At 41.6% G+C, this 19,496-nt stretch overlaps 1 protein-coding gene across 4 annotated transcripts in view; it reads right to left on the bottom strand.

The window, feature by feature from the left end:
- LOC106565964 (kazrin) overlaps window positions 1-15,245 on the bottom strand; it is a 402,794-nt gene extending 387,549 nt beyond the window's left edge. The window contains exon 1 of one of the 4 annotated variants that reach the window (XM_045691861.1): window positions 14,579-15,245. In XM_045691861.1, coding sequence (XP_045547817.1) covers window positions 14,579-14,948 — 370 coding nt within the window. In that variant the 5' untranslated portion in view covers window positions 14,949-15,245. The remainder of the gene's footprint in view (window positions 1-14,578) is intronic. The other 3 variants (XM_014133668.2, XM_045691860.1, XM_014133666.2) reach the window with 3 other exon arrangements.
- Window positions 15,246-19,496: the final 4,251 nt, after the last annotated feature.

Below are 19,496 nucleotides of genomic sequence, written 5' to 3'. Positions count from 1 at the left end.
CACTCTTTGTACGATAGTGTTTAACATGATTTTTCAATGACTACCTCATCTCTGTACCCCACACATATTATTATCTGTATGGTCCTTCAGTCGAGCAGTGAATTTCAAACACAAAGACCACAGGGGTTTTCCAATGCCTAGCAAAGAAGGGCACCTATTGGTAGATGGGTCAAATAAAAAAAAAAGCAGACACTGAATATCCCTTTCAGCATGGCGAAGTGAATAATTACACTTTAGATGGTGTATCAATACACCCAGCCAATACAAAGATACATGCCTCCTTCCTGACTCAGTTGCTGGAGAGGAAGGAAACCACTCAGGGATTTCACGAGGCCAATGGTGACTTTAAAACAGTTACAGAGTTTAATGGCTGTGATAGGAAAAAACAGAGGATGGATCAACAACATTGTAGTTACTCCACAATACTAACCTAATTGACAGAGGGAAAAGAGGGAAGCCTGTACAGAATAAAACTATTCCAAAACATGCATCCTGTTTGCAACAAGGCACTAAAGTAATACTGCAACAAAAATGTGGCAAAGCAATTAACTTTCTGTCCTGAATACAAAGTGTAATGTTTGGGGCAAATACAATACATTACTAAGTACCACTCTCCATATTTTCATCATGTTATGTGTATGCTTGTAATCATTAAGGACTAGGGAATTTTTCAGGATAAAAAAACAAACAGAATGGAGCTAAGCACAGGCAAAATCCTAGAGGAAAACCTGGTTCAGTCTGCTTTCCAACAGACACTGAGAGATGAATTCATCTTTCAACAGGACAATAACCTAAAACACAACACCAAATGTACACTGGAGTTGCTTACCAAGAAGACAGTGAATGTTCCTGAGTGGCGGTTTTTACTTAAATCTACTTGAAAATGTACGGCAAGACCTTCAAATGGTTGTCTAGCAAAGATCAACAACCAATTTGACACAGCTTGAAGAATTTGGAAAAGAAAAATGGGAAAATGCTGCACAATCCAGATGTTGAAAGTTCTTAGACTTACCCAGAAAAACTCACAGCTGTAATCACTACCAAATGTGCTTCTACCTAAGCATTAACTTAGGGGTGTGAATACTTATGTAAATTAGATATTTCTGTATTTAATTTTCAATTATTTAGCAAAAATGTCAAAATACATGTTTTCACTTTGTCATTATTGGGTATTGTGTGTAGATAGGTGATATACATATATCTTTGTAATCCATTCTGAATTCAGGCTGTAACACAACATAATGTGGAATAAGTCAAGGGGTATGAATACTTTCTGAAGGCAATTTTCATAAATACACAGTATTGACTACCCTGAGTCAGTAAAGGTTCACACACACACGTACGCACAAGTGCACGCACAAACACAGTCCCACGCACAGTCCCACAGACCCAGTTCTTACACAGTGACCATTAGAGACATGAGGCCTGCCCATCTGTGCAATCAAATGCACTAATGTAGTGCTGAAATCCAATATGGGAGATTAGACCACAGAGAGAGAGAGAGGTCTAACTTAAGCCTGTATGGGCTCTGATGGTAATTACCAGCATCACTGGAGATATCCAGCAACCACGGTCAATAAGGACCTCTAATCTAATAGAGATATGAAAACCACTGTGACAATTGTTTTTGACTGTGACTCTAATAGGAAGATGACAGTAATGTTTTAGTGGTCAGTCTGGGCACACAGAGAGAGGGTTGGAATATTGGCCTTGCGCCAACCTCTCTCTCTCTCTCTCTCTCTCTCTCTCTCTCTGAGGGGATGAGGACAGTATGAAGAGTTATAGGCTCGATAGACTTTAATCTGCTGATAACCTTGTTTTCCCTCTGTCCTCTCATCACTGGAACCCAGTGGAGCAGAAAGGTGACTGGAACTTCTCCATAGGACATTACAGTACAGCAGAGGGGCATTTAGCCAGAGCAGACCCCAGCTCTATGGCATCGATTTGAGTGATGGCACGCATTAAAGGCAATCTCCCAACTTTATAGGCCCTTGTGAAATGTGTTTGCACCACCAGCGTTTTTTTGGAGGAACAAAGTGGGACAAAACATTGCCCAAAACTTAAGATGAAAACATGCGGAACAGGGACTGTTCATACAGAATAAAGAAAATTGCAAAATATTTAATAATTCCAACAACAAAAAAATAGTTTCCAGATACAGTGGTTTTGCTTGGCACTAGCTTTAGGCAAGATTAAACTCTGGTCCCACATAAAACAATGCTGTCAGGATTGGAGATCTGTGTAATCTTAGTTGGTAAAAACTGTTTTCATGTAAAGGACAGTTAAACATTTACTGGGGGGGGGGTCAAAATAGGGGAGGGTTTTCTAATATATTTTTTGCTTTGGGGAGGGCTGTGTGTTTTTTTATTGGGCACAGGGGAGGGTAGTGCGTTTTTTCCCTGGTTTACATGAGCTCTTTTGCAGGTTTTACTATATAATTTCATCCATCCACATCCATCCACATATTTCCACATCTGCTTCCATGCACCTCCCCTATATCAAGGTGTTTTGGTATTTCCCTTATGCACTATGCTTTTCCACTCGCTAACTTTTACTATACCACAGGTCAATATCGATTACTAGTCTAACTGTCTATCCTGCCCTCTATCCACCATTCATATAGACAATAGCGGTTGGTGGATCATTTGTACAGATCTGCAATAGGCTAACTAGCACTTATACCACACATAAAAGCATTCAAAGCTGCATCAATTTTCAATATGAATCCACAAGAACGAATAGGAATAGCTTATAGGCAGTGAAGAGGCCAGGTGCATCACTGTATCTGCGAGCTGTGGGCTAGAGCGCGGGTGCCAATACCAGAGTGGGACATTCGCTAAACCTACGCAACATTTTTTGTGGCAAAACAATCAGTAGGCCTAGGGTTTAAAATGCCATGGAAACTCATTTCACTTGTATTATTTATTCGGTAGATGGGAATTGAACTGCAAAAGTTATTTTGATGTGCACTATGTACAGTTGAAGTCGGAAGTTTACATACACCTATGCCAAATGCATTTAAACTCAGTTATCACAATTCCTGACATTTAATCCTTGTAAAAAAAATTCCCTGTCTTAGGTCAGTTAGGATCACCACTTTATTTTAAGAATGTGAAATGTCAGAATAATAGCAGAACGAATGATTTATTTCAGCTTTTATTTCTTTCATCACATTCCCAGTGGGTCAGAAGTTTACATACACTCAATTAGTATTTGGTAGCATTGCCTTTAAATTGTTTAACTTGGGTCAAATGTTTCAGGTAGCCTTCCACAAGCTTTCCACAATAAGTTGGGTGAAGTTTGGCCCATTCCTCCTGACAGAGCTGGTGTAACTGAGTTAGGTTTGTAGGCCTCCTTGCTCGCACACGCTTTTTCAGTTCTGCCCACACATTTTCTATAGGATTGAGGTCAGGGCTTTGTGATGGCCACTCCAATACCTTGACTTTATTGTCCTTAAGCCATTTTGCCACAACTTTGGAAGTATGCTTGGGGTCATTGTTCATTTGGAAGACCCATTTGCGACCAAGCTTTAACTTCCTGACTGATGTCTTGAGATGTTGCTTCAATATATCCACATCATTTTCTTTCCGCATGATGCCATCTATTTTGTGAAGTGCACCAGTCCCTCCTGCAGCAAAGCACCCCCACAACATGATGCTGCCATCCCCGTGCTTCACGGTTGGGATGGTGTTCTTCGGGTGCAAGCTTCCCCTTTATCCTCCAAACATAATGGTCATTATGGCCAAATAGTTCTATTTTTGTTTCATCAGACCAGAGGACATATCTCCAAAAAGTACAATCTTTGTCCCCATGTGCACTTGCAAACCGTAGTCTGGCTTTTTTATGGAGGTTTTGGAGCAGTGGCTTCTTCCTTGCCTAGCGGCCTTTCAGGTTATGTTGATATAGGACTTGTTTTACTGTGGATATAGATACTTTTCTACCCGTTTCCTCAAGCATCTTCACAAGGTCTTTTGCTGTTGTTCTGGGATTGATTTGCACCATTCGCACCAAAGTACGTTCATCTCCAGGAGACAGAACACGTCTCCTTCCTGAGTGGTATGATGGCTGCATGGTCCCATGGTGTTTATACTTGTGTACTATTGTTTGTACAGATGAATGTGGTACCTTCAGGCATTTGGAAATTGCTCCCAAGGATGAACCAGACTTGTGGAGGTCTACAATTTTTTTTCTGAGGTCTTGGCTGATTTCTTTTGATGTTCCCATGATGTCAAGCAAAGAGGCACTGAGTTTGAAGGTAGGCCTTGAAATACATCCACAGGTACACCTCCAATTCACTCAAATGATGTCAGTTAGCCTATCAGAAGATTCTAATGCCATGACATCATTTTCTGGAATTTTCCAAGCTGTTTAAGGCACAGTCAACTTAATGCATGTAAACTTCTGACCCACTGGAATTGTGATACAGTGAATTATAAGTGAAATAATCTGTCTGTAAACAATTGTTGGAAAAATTACTTGTGTCACGCACAAAGTAGATGTCCTAACCAACTTGCCAAAACTATAGATTGTTAACAAGAAATTTGTGGAGCGGTTGAAAAATGAGTTTTAATAACTCCAACCTAAGTGTATGTTAACTTCCGACTTCAACTGTATTTACGCACAGACTTTTATCTGCAACAAGTCAATGTGATGGAAGCACAACTCTGATGGGAAAATGCGCATATTGCTTGTATGCAGATTTTAGAATATTGAGAAAATCGGTCGCCAATTGGACGGAAAGGTAGCTATAGACACCTTAAAGACTCTGGCATGTGTGCTAGTCCAGTGTCACTTTGATTATGCCTGCGCATCATGGCATGGGCAGATTGGCCGTCTGGCAATTCTGGCAAATGCCAGAAGGGCCGGACCTTGTTTTATTAGGGTGGGCTGGTCAATTTTTTTTATTTTTTTTTAAATACAATCTCTGTTGTTATAATAATCTATATTGAGCATTTGGCTGACCAGTGGGCATCGGTCGGCCCCTCTACCAAGATGGGCTGCCCGGTTTTCTGATTGGCTGAGGTGGCGTAAATTCACATTCAAAGTCAAACGCGCATCATCAAAGAGAGTGAGACCCGCTCTCTTTGTCAGTCACTCAGTCAGAACATAAGATCATGGATCATAAAAAACAGAAAGTTGGTGCCGAAAAAGTTGGTGCCGATTCTTGAGGCCGACGCTGCTAAATGTCTGAAATTAACGACTTACAGTATTTGCTAAAAGTTCTGGTTCTGCTAGTGCTGTGTCTACATCTACATCTGTGAGAAATGACAGACCAGCTGCTGAGAAAATAGACTCAGAGGCCCAGTTATAGTGGTGAGTTGTATCTCCAGACTCCAAATTAGCTGGTTAAAAATAGGAGGCAGGTCATGTTTTGCCAGTCACTAGTACAGTAAAGGTTGAGAGACCCTGTACTGTAGTGTACTGCTTATCTTATGTGTCAGTAGCACTACCGCCTGTGTGGGTGTAAGTAGCGAGTGGTGTGATGTGGCCTGGTGTGGGTAAAATGCCAGGGCTGAATTTTTGTCCCAGTCCACCCATGCATCACCAGCAGTCCCACACATATAAAGAATAAGTTACAGACCAGCCAAAACAAGCGTCTAGGAATTGCACTTAAACTCACCCTTCCTATTCATCTGGAGGTTGAGCATTTTAAGCAGCTAGGCTTGCTATCTGTTTAAAAAAAGAGTAGTATTAATTAAACTTGGTCTGAATTATCACAGACTCAGCCCCCAGGTACCTATCCAACTATTTTTATTAGTTAGAGACGTCCACCAGCATAATACCAGAGACAGAGACTCTAATTTTCACTGTTTTAAATATGAGTCTATCTGAAAAGAAGATATACCGGCGCTGTTGAGTGGAACAAACTACCATAGCAACTCAAAGCCATACCAACCATAACCTCTTTTAAAAAGAATGTCAAAAGCTGGCTAATGTGTGAACAGTAGAACATTTTGATGTCTGTATCTATGTAATTGTATATGTATTTATGTAAAAAAAATAATAGATGTCACTGGTGTAGAGAGGAGTAGGCAGGAGCCAGTCACTGGTGTAGAGAGGAGTAGGCAGGAGGCAGTCACTGGTGTAGAGAGGAGTAGGCAGGAGGCAGTCACTGGTGTAGAGAGGAGTAGGCAGGAGGCAGTCACTGGTGTAGAGAGGAGTAGGCAGGAGGCAGTCACTGGTGTAGAGAGGAGTAGGCAGGAGGCAGTCACTGGTGTAGAGAGGAGTAGGCAGGAGGCAGTCACTGGTGTAGAGAGGAGTAGGCAGGAGGCAGTCACTGGTGTAGAGAGGAGTAGGCAGGAGGCAGTCACTGGTGTAGAGAGGAGTAGGCAGTCGCAGGTTTAGAACTACTGCATTTATTTAAGCGCCATAGATCAAAGTGGGATGAAACCCAAACGCTGTTGTGCTCAAAATATATCTTCATAAACAAAAAGGCACAGGGCGAACCCAAAGTGCAAAATATAAAGCACTCAGGAAGTAGTGGGAGTGATTCCTCTCAGGAAAACAAGTAACATTTACAATGACCGACAAAGACAAATGACAGAGGGAGTATATATACAGTGATAGAGTGGGGATTGGAACCAGGTGTGTGTAATGATGATGAGACAAGTTTGGGGTTGACGAGTAAAGGGCGTTTGCCAGCAGTAGGTTCGGCAGCACCTAGAAGGCCGGCGACGTCGAACGCCTGAGCTGGACAGCCAAAGCGACGACTGGTGTGACAATAGGGACCACAATGGAATAAGTCCGACTTTATTGTGCAATCCTGGTCACATTTAAAAATCTTTGTACTGTGTGTATATACAGTGCATTCGGAAAGTATTCAGACCCCTTGACTTTTTTCACATTTCAGCCTTATTCTAAAATGGATTAAATCGTTTTTTCCCCCACATTAATCTACACACATACCCCATAATGACAAAGGAAAAGGAACTAAGGATAATGCCAACAATATCAATTGTCTGACTGTGACTCTAATAGGAAGATGACAGTAATGTTTTAGTGGTCAGTCTGGGCACACAGAGAGAGGGTTGGAATATTGGCCGTGATATTTTTTTACTGAAATATTACATTTACATAAGTATTCAGACCTTTTACTCAGCACTTTTTTGAAGCACCTTTGGCAGCGAATACAGCCTCGAGTCTTCTTGGGTACGACGCTGCAGGCTTGATACACCTGTATTTGGCGAGTTTCTCCCATTCTTCTCTGCAGATCCTCTCAAGCTCTGTCAGGTTGGATGGGGAGCGTCACTGCACAGCTATTTTCAGGTCTCTCCAGAGACGTTAGATTGGGTTCAAGTCCGGGCTCTGGCTGGGCCCCTCAAGGACATTCAGAGACTTGTCTCGATGCCACTTCTGCTTTATCTTGGCTGTGTGATTAGGGTCGTTGTCCTGTTGGTAGGAGAACCTTCACCCCAGTCGGAGGTTCTGAGCGCTCTGGAGCAGGTTTTCATCAAGGATCTCTCTGTACTTTTCTCCATTGAACCGTTCCTTGATCCTGACTAGTCTCCTAGTCCCTGCCGCTGAAAAACATTCCCACAGCATGATGATGCCACCACCATTTGTATTTATTTTATTTTTATTTCACCTTTATTTAACCAGGTAGGCAAGTTGAGAACAAGTTCTCATTTACAACTGCGACCTGGCCAAGATAAAGCAAAGCAGTTTGACACATAACAACACAGAGTTACACATGGAGTAAAACAAACATACAGTCAATAATACAGTATAAAAATAAGTCTATATACAATGTGAGCAAATGAGGTGAGATAAGGGAGGTAAAGGCAATAAATAGGCCATGGTGGCAAAGTAAATACAATATAGCAATTAAAACACTGGAATGGTAGATTTGACAGTAGATGAGTGTGCAAAGTAGAAATACTGGGGTGCAAAGGAGCTAAATAAATAAATACAGTAGGGGAAGAGGTAGTGGTATGGGCTATTTATAGATGGGCTATGTACAGGTGCAGTGATCTGTGAGCTGCTCTGACAGCTGGTGCTTAAAGCTAGTGAGGGAGATAAGTGTTTCCAGTTTCAGAGATTTTTGTAGTTCGTTCCAGTCATTGAACTGGAAGGAGAGGCGGCCAAAGGAGGAATTGGCTTTGGGGGTGACAAGTGAGATATACCTGCTGGAACGCATGCTACGAGTGGGTACAGCTATGGTGACCAGCAAGCAGAGATAAGGCGATATGACACCATGCTTCACCGCTTGGCTTTCAGGCCAAAGAGTTCAATCTTGGTATCATCAGATCAGAAAATCTTGTTTCTCATGGTTTGAGAGTCTTTAGGTGCCTTTTGGCAAACTCCAAGCGGGCTGTCATGTGCCATTTACTGAGGAGTGCCTCGACACAAACCTGTCTCGGAGCTCTATGGACAATTTCTTCGACCTCATGGCTTGGTTTTTGCTCTGACATGAAATGTCAACAGTGGGAACTTAAATAGACAGCGGTGTGCCTTTCTAAATCATGTCCAATCAATTTAACTTTTCCACAGGTGGACTCCAATCAAGTTGTAGAAACATCTCAAAGATGATCAATGGAAACAGGATACAGCTTTACTACATTTTTTATTCTCATAGAAAAGGGTCTGAATACTTACTTAAATAAGGTATTTCTGTTTTTATTTTTAATTACCAAAAATTCTAAAAACCAGTTTTCCCTTTGTCATTATGGGGTATTGTGTGTAGATTGTTGAGGGGAAAAAAATATTTAATCAATTTTAGAATAGGCTGTAACGTAACAAAATGTGGAAAAAGTCAAGGGGTCTGAATACTGTACCATATGTAAATGTTTTTACTGACATACAGTATAAAACCAATCAATTCCAACTGTGCAGCGGCCATTTGATGAATGGAAAGAGACATCTGTTACAAAACACTAAAACGTTTAATGACATTCGGAGATTGTCAAGCCAAGCCTTCTATACTGGGTACAAGGTAGGGAGGGGTGTATTTTCTGTTTGTTGATATTATTGGCATATTTATTGTGGTATTAAAGAACGTAAACCATGATATTGAAGCGCCTGAAGCCGGAAGGCTTTGTTTATTGGTTGTGTGGATCATTGGCACAGAAACCTGTTGGCGGAAATGTTTTAGCATATTTTATATAATTATAAATATGGCATCCACATTTACAAAATCAGATATTTCCCTAGTTGATCATTGTCTACAGACGGCTCTGATCATAGTGTTGGCCTATTGAAATAGGCAGGGAAAGTGAGCTCGTTCGTGTTGGTGGGCGAACCGTCAACCTTCTGGCCCAAGGCCCTGCGTGGCATCGACTGTGCCACAAAAGCATGCTGAAGTGGCAAACTCAATATCAAAGTTTATTAACACAGGGTCTCTACAGTTCTTAGTATGTGCGGTTGTAAACATTATTTTGAGTTAATTCTATGAGTGGGAGGGTGTGCAGTCCCTATACATAATGACACTGACTGCAATGTTACAGCAACTCTTCCAATGTTGTTGAGGAGCAGAGAATCACATTGAAAGACAAACCTAGAGAGTGGAATTGAAATATAAACCTGTTACTGATCAAATTCATTCAATATTGATAGGTGATGATAATCATGCTGCCAAAAACCTACACTACCTTTCAAAAGTTTGGGGTCACTTAGAAATGTCCTTGTTTTCCATGAAAACATACATTAAATGAGTTGAAAAATAAATAGGAAATATAGTCAAGACGTTAACAAGGTTATAAATAATGATTTGTAATTGAAATAATAATTGTGTCCTTCAAACTTTGCTTTCGTCAAAGAATCCTCCATTTGCAACAATTACAGCCTTGCAGACCTTTGGCATTCTAGTGGTCAATTTGTTGAGGTAATCTGAAGAGATTTCACCCCATGCTTCCTGAAGCACCTCCCACAAGTTGGATTGCCTTGATGGGCACTTCTTATGTACCATACGGTCAAGCTGCTCCCACAACAGCTCAATAGGGTTGAGATCTGGTGACTATGCTGGCCACTCCATTATATACAGAATATCAGCTGACTGCTTCTTCCCTAAATAGTTCTTGCATAGTTTGGAGCTGTGCATTATCCTGTTGTAGGAGGAAATTGGCTCCAATTAAGCTCTGTTCACAGTGTGATAGCCTTCCTTCTTCACGATCCCTTTTACCCTGTACACATCTCCCAGTTTACCACCACCAAAGCACCCCCAGACCATCACATTGCCTCCACCATGCTTGACAGATGGTGTCAAACACTCCTCCAGCATCTTTTCATTTTTTTCTGCATCTCACGAATGTTTCATCTGTCCAAAACACTTTTTTGCAATCTTCCTCTGTCCAATGTCTGTGTTCTTTTGCCCATCTTAATCTTTTCTTTTTATTGGCCAGTCTGAGACATGGTTTTTCTTTGCAACTCTGCCTAGAAGGCCAGCATCCCGGAGTTGCCTCTTCACTGTTGACGTTCAGACTGGTGTTTTGCGCATACTATTTAATGAAGCTGCAGGTTGAGGACTTGTGAGGCGTCTGTTTCTCAAACTAGACACTCTAATGTACTTGTCCTCTTGCTCAGTTGTGCGCCGGGGCCTCCCACTCCTCTTTCTATTCTGGTTAGGGCCAGTGTGCACTGTTCTGTGAAGGGAGTAGTACACAGCGTTGTACGAGATCTCCAGTTTCTTGGCAATTTATTGCATGGAATAGCCTTTATTTCTCAGAACAAGAATAGACTGATGAGTTTCAGAAGAAAGTTATTTGTTTCTGGCCATTTTAAGCCTGTAATCAAACCCACAAATGCTGATGCTCCAGATACTCAACTAGTCTAAAGAAGGCCAGTTTTATTTCTTCTTTAATCAGAGCAACAGTTTTCAGTTGTGCTAACATAATTGCTAAATGGTTTTCTAATGATCAATTATCCTTTTAAAATGATCAACTTGGATTAGCTAACACAACGTGCCTTTGGAACACAGGAGTGATGGTTGCTGATAATGGGCCTCTGTACGCCTATGTAGATATTCCATTAAAAATCAGCCGTTTCCAGCTACAATAGTCATTTACAACATTAACAACGTCTACACTGTATTTCTGATCAATTTGATGTTATTTTAAATGGACAAAAAAAATAGCTTTTCTTTCAAAAACAAGGACATTTCTCAGTGACCCCAAACTTTTGAACGGTAGTGTACAATGTTTTGTGACAACAACAAAAAAGAGGTTCTGTCTTAGAATTCTAACCTGTTCAAAAACATGAAATATTAAAGCAACTTCACTGAATAGCTGATTTGCATACAGTAATTGCATTAGCTTAATAGGTTTGGTTAGGCAGAGTGGGCGTGATAGTACAAACCAGGCTACAGTACAGTCGGTGTGACTCAATCAAACCCTTCATTTGCGTAAGTGCAAAAGCACATTTCCATTTAGCATGGTACACACTGTACCTCGACTAGGCCTACTATTATGAAAAAAAATTCTAAGCCATCTTAAAGCTCAATTGTGTACTGAATGTTCCCCCACACTCAAAGAGAAAGATAAGTGTTAGGCATCAAATGTGACAGCATTTGAGATTAGCCACATACGGTAGCAGCGGTGTGTGTGAATAAATCAGGACTGTGTGTGTGTGTAAGAGAGATAAAGGTTTGTCCTATATAATAAAGCCTAGCTCGGCTCTCCTAGATACAACAGAAGAGTCTCATCATCAGCAGCACTTCAAAACCCAGCACACACTTAGTGAAGAGGATTTGAGCCTCCTGAGATGCCCAGTCAGAGGCAGAATATTAATCAGGGCCCTGTCACCCCTCCGACAGTAATACGCCCATGAATACCAAACACACTTAATGAGTCCACAGATACACTCAAACAAAGAGCATTATTTATATAAGGCTGCTCTTATGCAAAGAGAAGAGAGGAACAGAGAGAGACACTCTCTCGGCAATAACAATGACAATACACCACCGGGCTGGATTAGCTCATTTATCTCATCAAATCACTGCACGGCCCAGCAGCGAGTCGGCTAAATAAAGCACAATAACAGAAGAGATAGCAGATCCACTAGACTGCACCGCACCACAGCTCATTACACCCTGCCAAGGAACATGTGTTAGTGAGTTATGTTCTCATTATCACAAACAACTCTCTGTTTGCGCATTATGCTTTAATACCGTGTGTTCGCAATCTAATTGTTTTTTTAATACTGTGTGTCTGTTGATAACACATTTCTGAATCTAGACTAGGGGTCTATCTGATTAGAAGATCCGGTGGAGCAGAAATCCTCTTGAACTATGAAGCAAGAACTTTAACTTCAGAGAGAAAGTGGCAGCACCGTACAGGCCTCTGTCTTTTCTCTGACTGCTCTGGCACTGTTTAATCTCCCCAACGCCCTCCTCATTACCCAACATACATGTGTGAAGAGTCAGTTTGTATTAATGGTAGAGGGGAAAGGAAGTGGGTAAGTTCTCTTTGCAAGACGTTGGCTAGAGAGAGACAAAATGGGACAAACATGAAATTGAGACTCTGCATGCAGAATTCTGCAAAAATATCCTCAGTGTACAACGTAAAACACCAAATAATGCATGTAGAGCAGAATTAGGCCAATACCCGCTAATTATCAAAATCCAGAAAAGAGACGTTAAATTCAACAACCTCCTAAAAGGAAGCGATTCCCAAACCTTCCATAACAAAGCCATCGCCTACAGAGAGATTAACCTGGAGAAGAGGCCCCTAAGCAAGCTGGTCCTGGGGCTCTGTTCACTAACAGACCCCACAGACCCCTAGGACAGCAACACAATTAGACCCAACCAAATCATGAGAAAACAAAAAGATAATTACTTGACACATTCGAAAGAATTAACAAAAAAACTGAGCAAACTAGAATGTTATTTGGCCCCAAACAGAGAGTACACAGTGGCAGAATACCCGACCACTGTGACTGACCCCAAATTAAGGAAAGCTTTGACTATGTACAGACTCAGTGAGCATAGTCTTGCTATTGAGAAAGGCTGCCGTAGGCAGACCTGGCTCACACTGACCACAAAATTAGGTGGAAACTGAGCTGCACTTCCTAACCTCCTGCCAAATGTACTGTATGACCATATTAGAGACATCTATTTCCCTCAGATTACACAGACCTACAAAGAATTTGAAAACAAATCCAATTTCGATATTGGGTGAAATATCACAGCAGCAAGATTTGTGACCTGTTGCCACAAGAAAAGGGCAACCAGTGAAGAAAAAACACCATTGTAAATACAGCATATATTTATTTGCACATCGTTACAAGTCTGTATATAGACATATTATGACATTTGAAATGTCTTTATTCTTTTGGAACGTTGTATTTACTTATTTTGGAGTATAATATTTACTGTTCACTTTTTATTGTTTATTTCACTTTTGTTCATCAATTTCCTTTCTTTGGTAATGTAAACATGCGTTCCCCATGCCAATAAAGCCCGAGAGAGAGAGAGAGATCTTAAGGCAGACCAGGCTGACATAAGCCAATCTCTGGTCCTCTCTCAAGGGAAATAATCTGCATTCAGGAGCTAGATGACCCTGAATATCAGCCAAACATGATTGATATGATCAAACAGTTGCAGAGTGCTTTCAACGCATGTGTTCATTTTACTGATAATGTCATGGATTCAGCTCTCAGTAATTTAGACATCAGTCTGGGCAATGTACATTTCCTACATAGTCTCTCAGGGCCTGATCCACTGCTGCCTTGCTATTGTAGTAAAAAAAAAATGCTGTCTTGAAAGCAGGCAGTTTGACGAAGATGGAATTCCCAGTGATATTTTAACTTGTCAAACAAGGGCACAATATAGATTTCAGATGTTCTGTGAAAAGAACAGTGGTATGTATCTGGGGCGGCAGGTAGCCTGGCCGGTAGGAGTGTTGGGCCAGTAACCGAAAGGTTGCTGGATCGAGTCCCCAAGCTGACAAGGTAAAAACCTGTTGTTCTGAGTAAGGCAGTTAACCCACTTTTCCCCGGGCGCCGATGACGTGGATGTCGATTAAGGTAGCCCCCTGCACCTCTCTGGGGCTGGGTTAAATGTGGAAGACACATTTCAGTTGTACAACTGACTAGGTATCCCCTTTTCCCCTGCGCTGTGGAGATTACGCTGTTGTGAGATTACACTGCTATGATGTCATGCCTCCCTCTCTATGCTGAACACTGGATATGTAAAATCAGCCCTGCTAGTGCTACAACTCAGCACAGCAACAGATATTAACCATGAGTACCAGCTGCTACACAAACCGCATATTTCCTCATGGGCACAAAAACAAAACAACATCCTGCAAGGGTTTGTGCACCTTACACTTTACCTAAAGCCCCTGTACACAGACCTCTGCAAACTCCCTTAATATCAACCTACATACAAACCACCCCTCTACTCCAAAGAGACTGTAGAAGTGCAACAGCAATCCCATGAGATCTCAGCCTTGCTCTGTCTGAAACAGTCATTGTTGCCTCCAAGCACCAGCTGAACTAAGGTGGCAGTGACAGCTAGGAGATCCGTTAAAACTGACAGATAGAGCAGGCTTGTTAACGATCTGATCTGGGCGCGATCTCCAGGCAGCCGATGGGGGATAAAACACTGACATGTTTAATAATGGGGTAGGTTGGTTTGGTTACTCACTGGCCTGCATGAGCTGTCCCTGACGTCCAAACACCTGGGAAAAGGTGGTGGGGCTGCAGGTGAGGGTATCCTCCATGGCTGTCCCACTGGTCCACACTGCGTGCACTAGGGGAATGAAGGTCAGAAACACTGCGTCACGACGAAGCAGAGAGAGAGTGAGAATGGAGAGAGACAGAACAAGAAATAGAGAGAGAAAGGCTTGTTGAGGGCTTCCCGAGTCCCGGGGATGAGCTGTCCTGGAGTCTGGAGAGAGTGAGGTGACTGCCCTCCACTGGACCAGTCCTGCTGCTAGTGCTGCTGTTGCTGCCAGAGAGAAACACAGCCCACTGCTCACACCCACACAAGCAGAGCAGAGCTTCTCACTGCACATATAATGAGAGGGGGTGTGCCTGCCTGCGTGAGTGTGTGAGGAGCGCTTGCGTGGTAGTGTTCTGGACGTGCCTGTGTGTGTATGTTAGAGTGAGAGAGTGCAGGAGTGTTGGAGAAAGCAGCCCTGAGTGCAGCTGTTTCAGTAGTGCTGTGATCTTGCTCTGTGTCTGTGAGAGGCTGACAGCAGGTTTGGTAGCTGCAGGCTGAGAGAGGAGCAGAGCAGAGAGAGGCTGGTTGTCTCCAGCAGGTGAAAGTCACACTTCCCTCTCTTTCTCTCTCTCCCTGGGAGTAGGTAGTAGGCAGCAGCCTCTGGGAAAGGATAGTGGAAAAACAATTGTTGTTATCTGATCTGTTTTGCATGCCCCCATTCTCTCCTCCCACTGCCCACCCTCCCTTCCTCCTCCCCTCTCTATATCCCTAATAATCTCTTTCTCTCGTTCCCTCGCTCTCTCCCTCTCCCCATGCAAACCACCTCTATCCATCTTAGAGCCTGAGCTGCTGCGAAACGGATTTCTGCAACCCCAGCTCTTCATTTCTCCCTGGCGCTGGGAAAAGGGATGAGGGAGAAAGAAAGAGGTTGCGTAAAAGTCTGAATTCTATATTTGTTACCCGAGGCTTCGCTTTTCAAAAAGCACAACCAGAAACACTGAATATGAGGTGAAAAGGAGCACACACTGTAGCTTACTAGAACCCATTATGAATGTAGTGTGGAAACAAACTGCTCCGCTGTTGCATCTGATGAGATGAGTGCCAATGATTATAAGTATCTGAAAATACATATATGTCCACCTACAGTAACTGCGAAGATACATCAACAAGTTGAAATGAAGGATATTATACATAGGCATGAAAGGAATATCCAATTACATTGAGACAATAATACTTCAGATCCTGAGGCACCTTGAAGCGTAAAGTGCCCATTATTTATTTAAGGGTTGGCATGGAAACCACCCTCAGACACATTATGACACACTTATTCCTACACAATGAAGGGACAAAACCCATAATATTCCTCTCAGTGAGTCCACCTCTCTTTCTCTGTTCTGTTTGGGTCCTGACCCTTCTGCAGGATGTCAGCCAGCTCCTCCGTTTAACAGTCCATTTCCCTGTTAGCAAAACATTCCCAGGAAGCCCATTGTCACTGAGCCCTCTGTCACACTGCTGTGCTGTTAAGAGCTTACACACAGGGGACCTGACTATGGCACTCACGTCACATCCTTCTGTTTTGAAAGGAAACGTTGCAGCAGGACACTCCAACAGCCACTCTGGGAGATCAGCCCTCGGCTGGCAGGCTAAAGCAGGTGACAACGCAGGTGAACAGATCTGGCCATATTTGCTTGGCCAAGTGAATAATTAGCCATAGGCATGCACATGCTTTACTGTCTGCAGGTGAAGATTCAGCCAATCTAAGACATTCAAGTAGGTGAACAGTTAACCTCATACAAAAACGTGTAGATATCTGACACCACACCCACCCTAACATACCACTGCAGGTAAAAAGTACCCTCATCTCACAAACACTCGTATAGATGGACAGCTGCCCTATATCAGAGGCAAATCATACCTATAGAGACATAAATTAACTGAGTCTATGGGACAGGCTCAGTTGTGGTATGACATGAGCAATGACAAGCAACACAGAGAAGATGGCTCCTCACTGAAATCCCTGCCTACAGATGTAGGATCTTAATTTGAGCCAGTTTGCTACAGCAGGAAAATAATTTCTACAATTGTAAAGAAACTTTGAAAAGTGCTATATAAGTCCAATGTATTATTATTAAAATAATCCTGCAGCAAAAGGAAATGTCAATTATTATACATTTGATACATTTTTGTACGGGAAAATCTAACTTCAGAAGCCTTTTAAACCTCACACAAGTTTTACATTTCCTGCATTGCAGGCAAGTTCTCCTGCAACAGGGTGATCAAATTAAGATCCGACATCTGTAAGTCAGACTGATGTCCGTTGGAATTCATTATTCATCCCCTCTAACTTCATTGGCCATTCTCTTTTTTTAGTTTTTTAGTTTTATTTATGTTTGTATTTTTTTTACAATACAAAGCATACAGTAACATCCACAACATCACCCCTACCCAGACCCATCTGTTCACACCCCCATCTCCAGCGCCCGCATCACTCTCCGCCACATGGCCTCAAACTGCACCATTTTGTTCCTCTGTGCCACCCACGCAGTATCAACATTTAGATAATAAAGCATTTGACCATTCCTTTGTGTTAACGACGGAGGATTGGGTGATTTCCAGTTTTTACGAATATGTTTTTTCAAGATGATTGACAGAAAAGTATCTCACTGCACCCTCATATAACATGTCTTGAAATATGCAGACAGATGGATTAAAAGTACATTTACATTGTAATACTTCTGACAGCCAACTTTCTATCTCTGCCCATAACTTTTGGACTTTATAGCTTTCCCAGAAATCATGGATAATTTAGTAATTATTAGTTTACACTTAAGACATGACTCTGTCGTTGTGCTCTAGAATTTGTGATTTTTGTCTTGTGTAATTCATTCTATATATTTGTTTATACTGGATTAAGCCTACATTTTCTTTAACTGTCATCTTGTTAGTTATGTTTCAACATTCCTTCCATCTTGTGCCAATATAAGTTATTTTTTGTCAGTTGGATAGGCAAGGTTTTGAATATCTTACCTATCATATGAACATCTTTTTCTGACTCAAATAGGATCCCCTTCAGATTGCTCTGATGTCCAATAGATTCAATTTGAAATGTCTTGTTATTAACCTTTTAACTGGTATCTATTTGAAAATATCTGCATTGGTCAGTCCAACATTGATTTTTAATTCTGTCATGGAAATACATTTATTTCCTATTACCAAGTCATTTACGGTTTCTATGCTTTTAGTTTTCCATGTGGACCAATTTATCTGTGAATTCTGAAAAGCTATCCAAGGATTGTTCCATAGGGTTGGGTTTTAGAACCAATATCGCTCCCTTAAAACCCAACCCTATGGAACAATCCTTGGATAGCTTTTCAGAATTCACAGATAAATTGGTCCACATGGAAAACGAAATATTATTGTTATAGTGTTCTTAACTATGAAGTTGCTCATGTTCTTAGCTTTATCCTTAGAAAACAGACAGGTTAAAAATTCTGGGGATGAGCCCTGGGTGGTATAAAAGCCCTGGGTGGTATAAAAGCCCTGGGTGGTCAAGCCCTGGGTGGTATAAAAGCCCTGGGTGGTATAAAAGCCCTGGGTGGTATAAAAGCCCTGGGTGGTATAAAAGCCCTGGGTGGTCAAGCCCTGGGTGGAATAAAAGCCCTGGGTGGCAGGTTGATACAATTCCAAGTCCAAGGTTAAAACCACCCTCTGACTCAGGAAGATTTCAAACTTTCATTTTTATTCTATGAGTTTTATTTGCCCATATAAAGTCTTATGACAGAGTATATGTTTTTAAAGAATGTCTTCGGTGGGGTAATTTGGAAGCCATGCCATTCTGAAGAGGTTTATTCTACCTCTTAGATTTATGGGAAGATAGTGCCATCTAATTAGATCTGCTTTCATATTGTTGAGTGATGTGATTAAGTTATCTTTATATATTTGTTGTTTGTTGTCACCTATTAAGCATCCTAAGTGTTTTATATTTTTTTGTAATGCAGTTAAAGGATTGCTGTAGATCACGAGTTGTTCTTTTTCTTTGGCCTTTTGCCATGATTTTTTTTCCACGTACATTTGATCTCCTGAGAAATCAAATAAAATGTTATTTGTCACATACACATGTTTAGCAGATGTTATTGTGGGTGTAGCGAAATGCTTGTGTTTCTAGCTCCAACAGTGCAGTAATATCTAACAATACACACAAATCTAAAAGTAAAACAATGGAATTAAGGAATATATAAATATTAGGATGAGCAATGTCGGCGTGGAATAGACTAAAATACAGTAGAATAGAATACAGTATATAGATATGAGATGAATAAAGCAAAAATATGTAAACATCATTAAAGTGACTATTGTTCCATTATTAAGTGGCCAGTGATTTCAAGTCTATGTATATGGGGCAGCAGCCTCTAAGGTGCAGGGTTACATAACTGTGTGGAAGCTGCCTACTGATGGCTATTTAACAGTCTGATAGCCTTGAGATAGAAGCTGTTTTCAGTCTCTCTGTCCCGCTTTGATGCACCTGTACTGACCTCGCCTTCTGGATGATAACGGGGTGAACAGGCAGTGGCTTGGATGGTTGATGTCATTGATGATCTTTTTGGCCTTCCTGTGACATCGGGTGCTGTAGGTGTCCTGGGGGACAGGTAGTTTGCCCCCGGTGATGCGTTGGGCAGACCGCACCACCCTCTGGAGATTTTATAAAAATATTTTTAGCAAGGAGGACATTGAGTTTTCTATATTGGTCAGGTATATCAGTAGATCATCTGCAAATACATTTTAAAATAAGTTTTGATTAATATTTACCAAATCCTGTCTAATTCTTTTTGCAAGCGGTTCAAGTGCCAGTGCAAACAGGAGGGGGGAAGAGAGGACATTCTTGTCTTGTGCCCCTTTCTAA

This window comes from Salmo salar, chromosome ssa12 (genome assembly GCF_905237065.1).
Source record: "Salmo salar chromosome ssa12, Ssal_v3.1, whole genome shotgun sequence".
Lineage (NCBI taxonomy): Eukaryota > Metazoa > Chordata > Actinopteri > Salmoniformes > Salmonidae > Salmo > Salmo salar.
The sequence above is the reverse complement of the archived record's forward strand: the minus strand, read 5'-3'. Positions and strand labels throughout refer to the sequence as shown.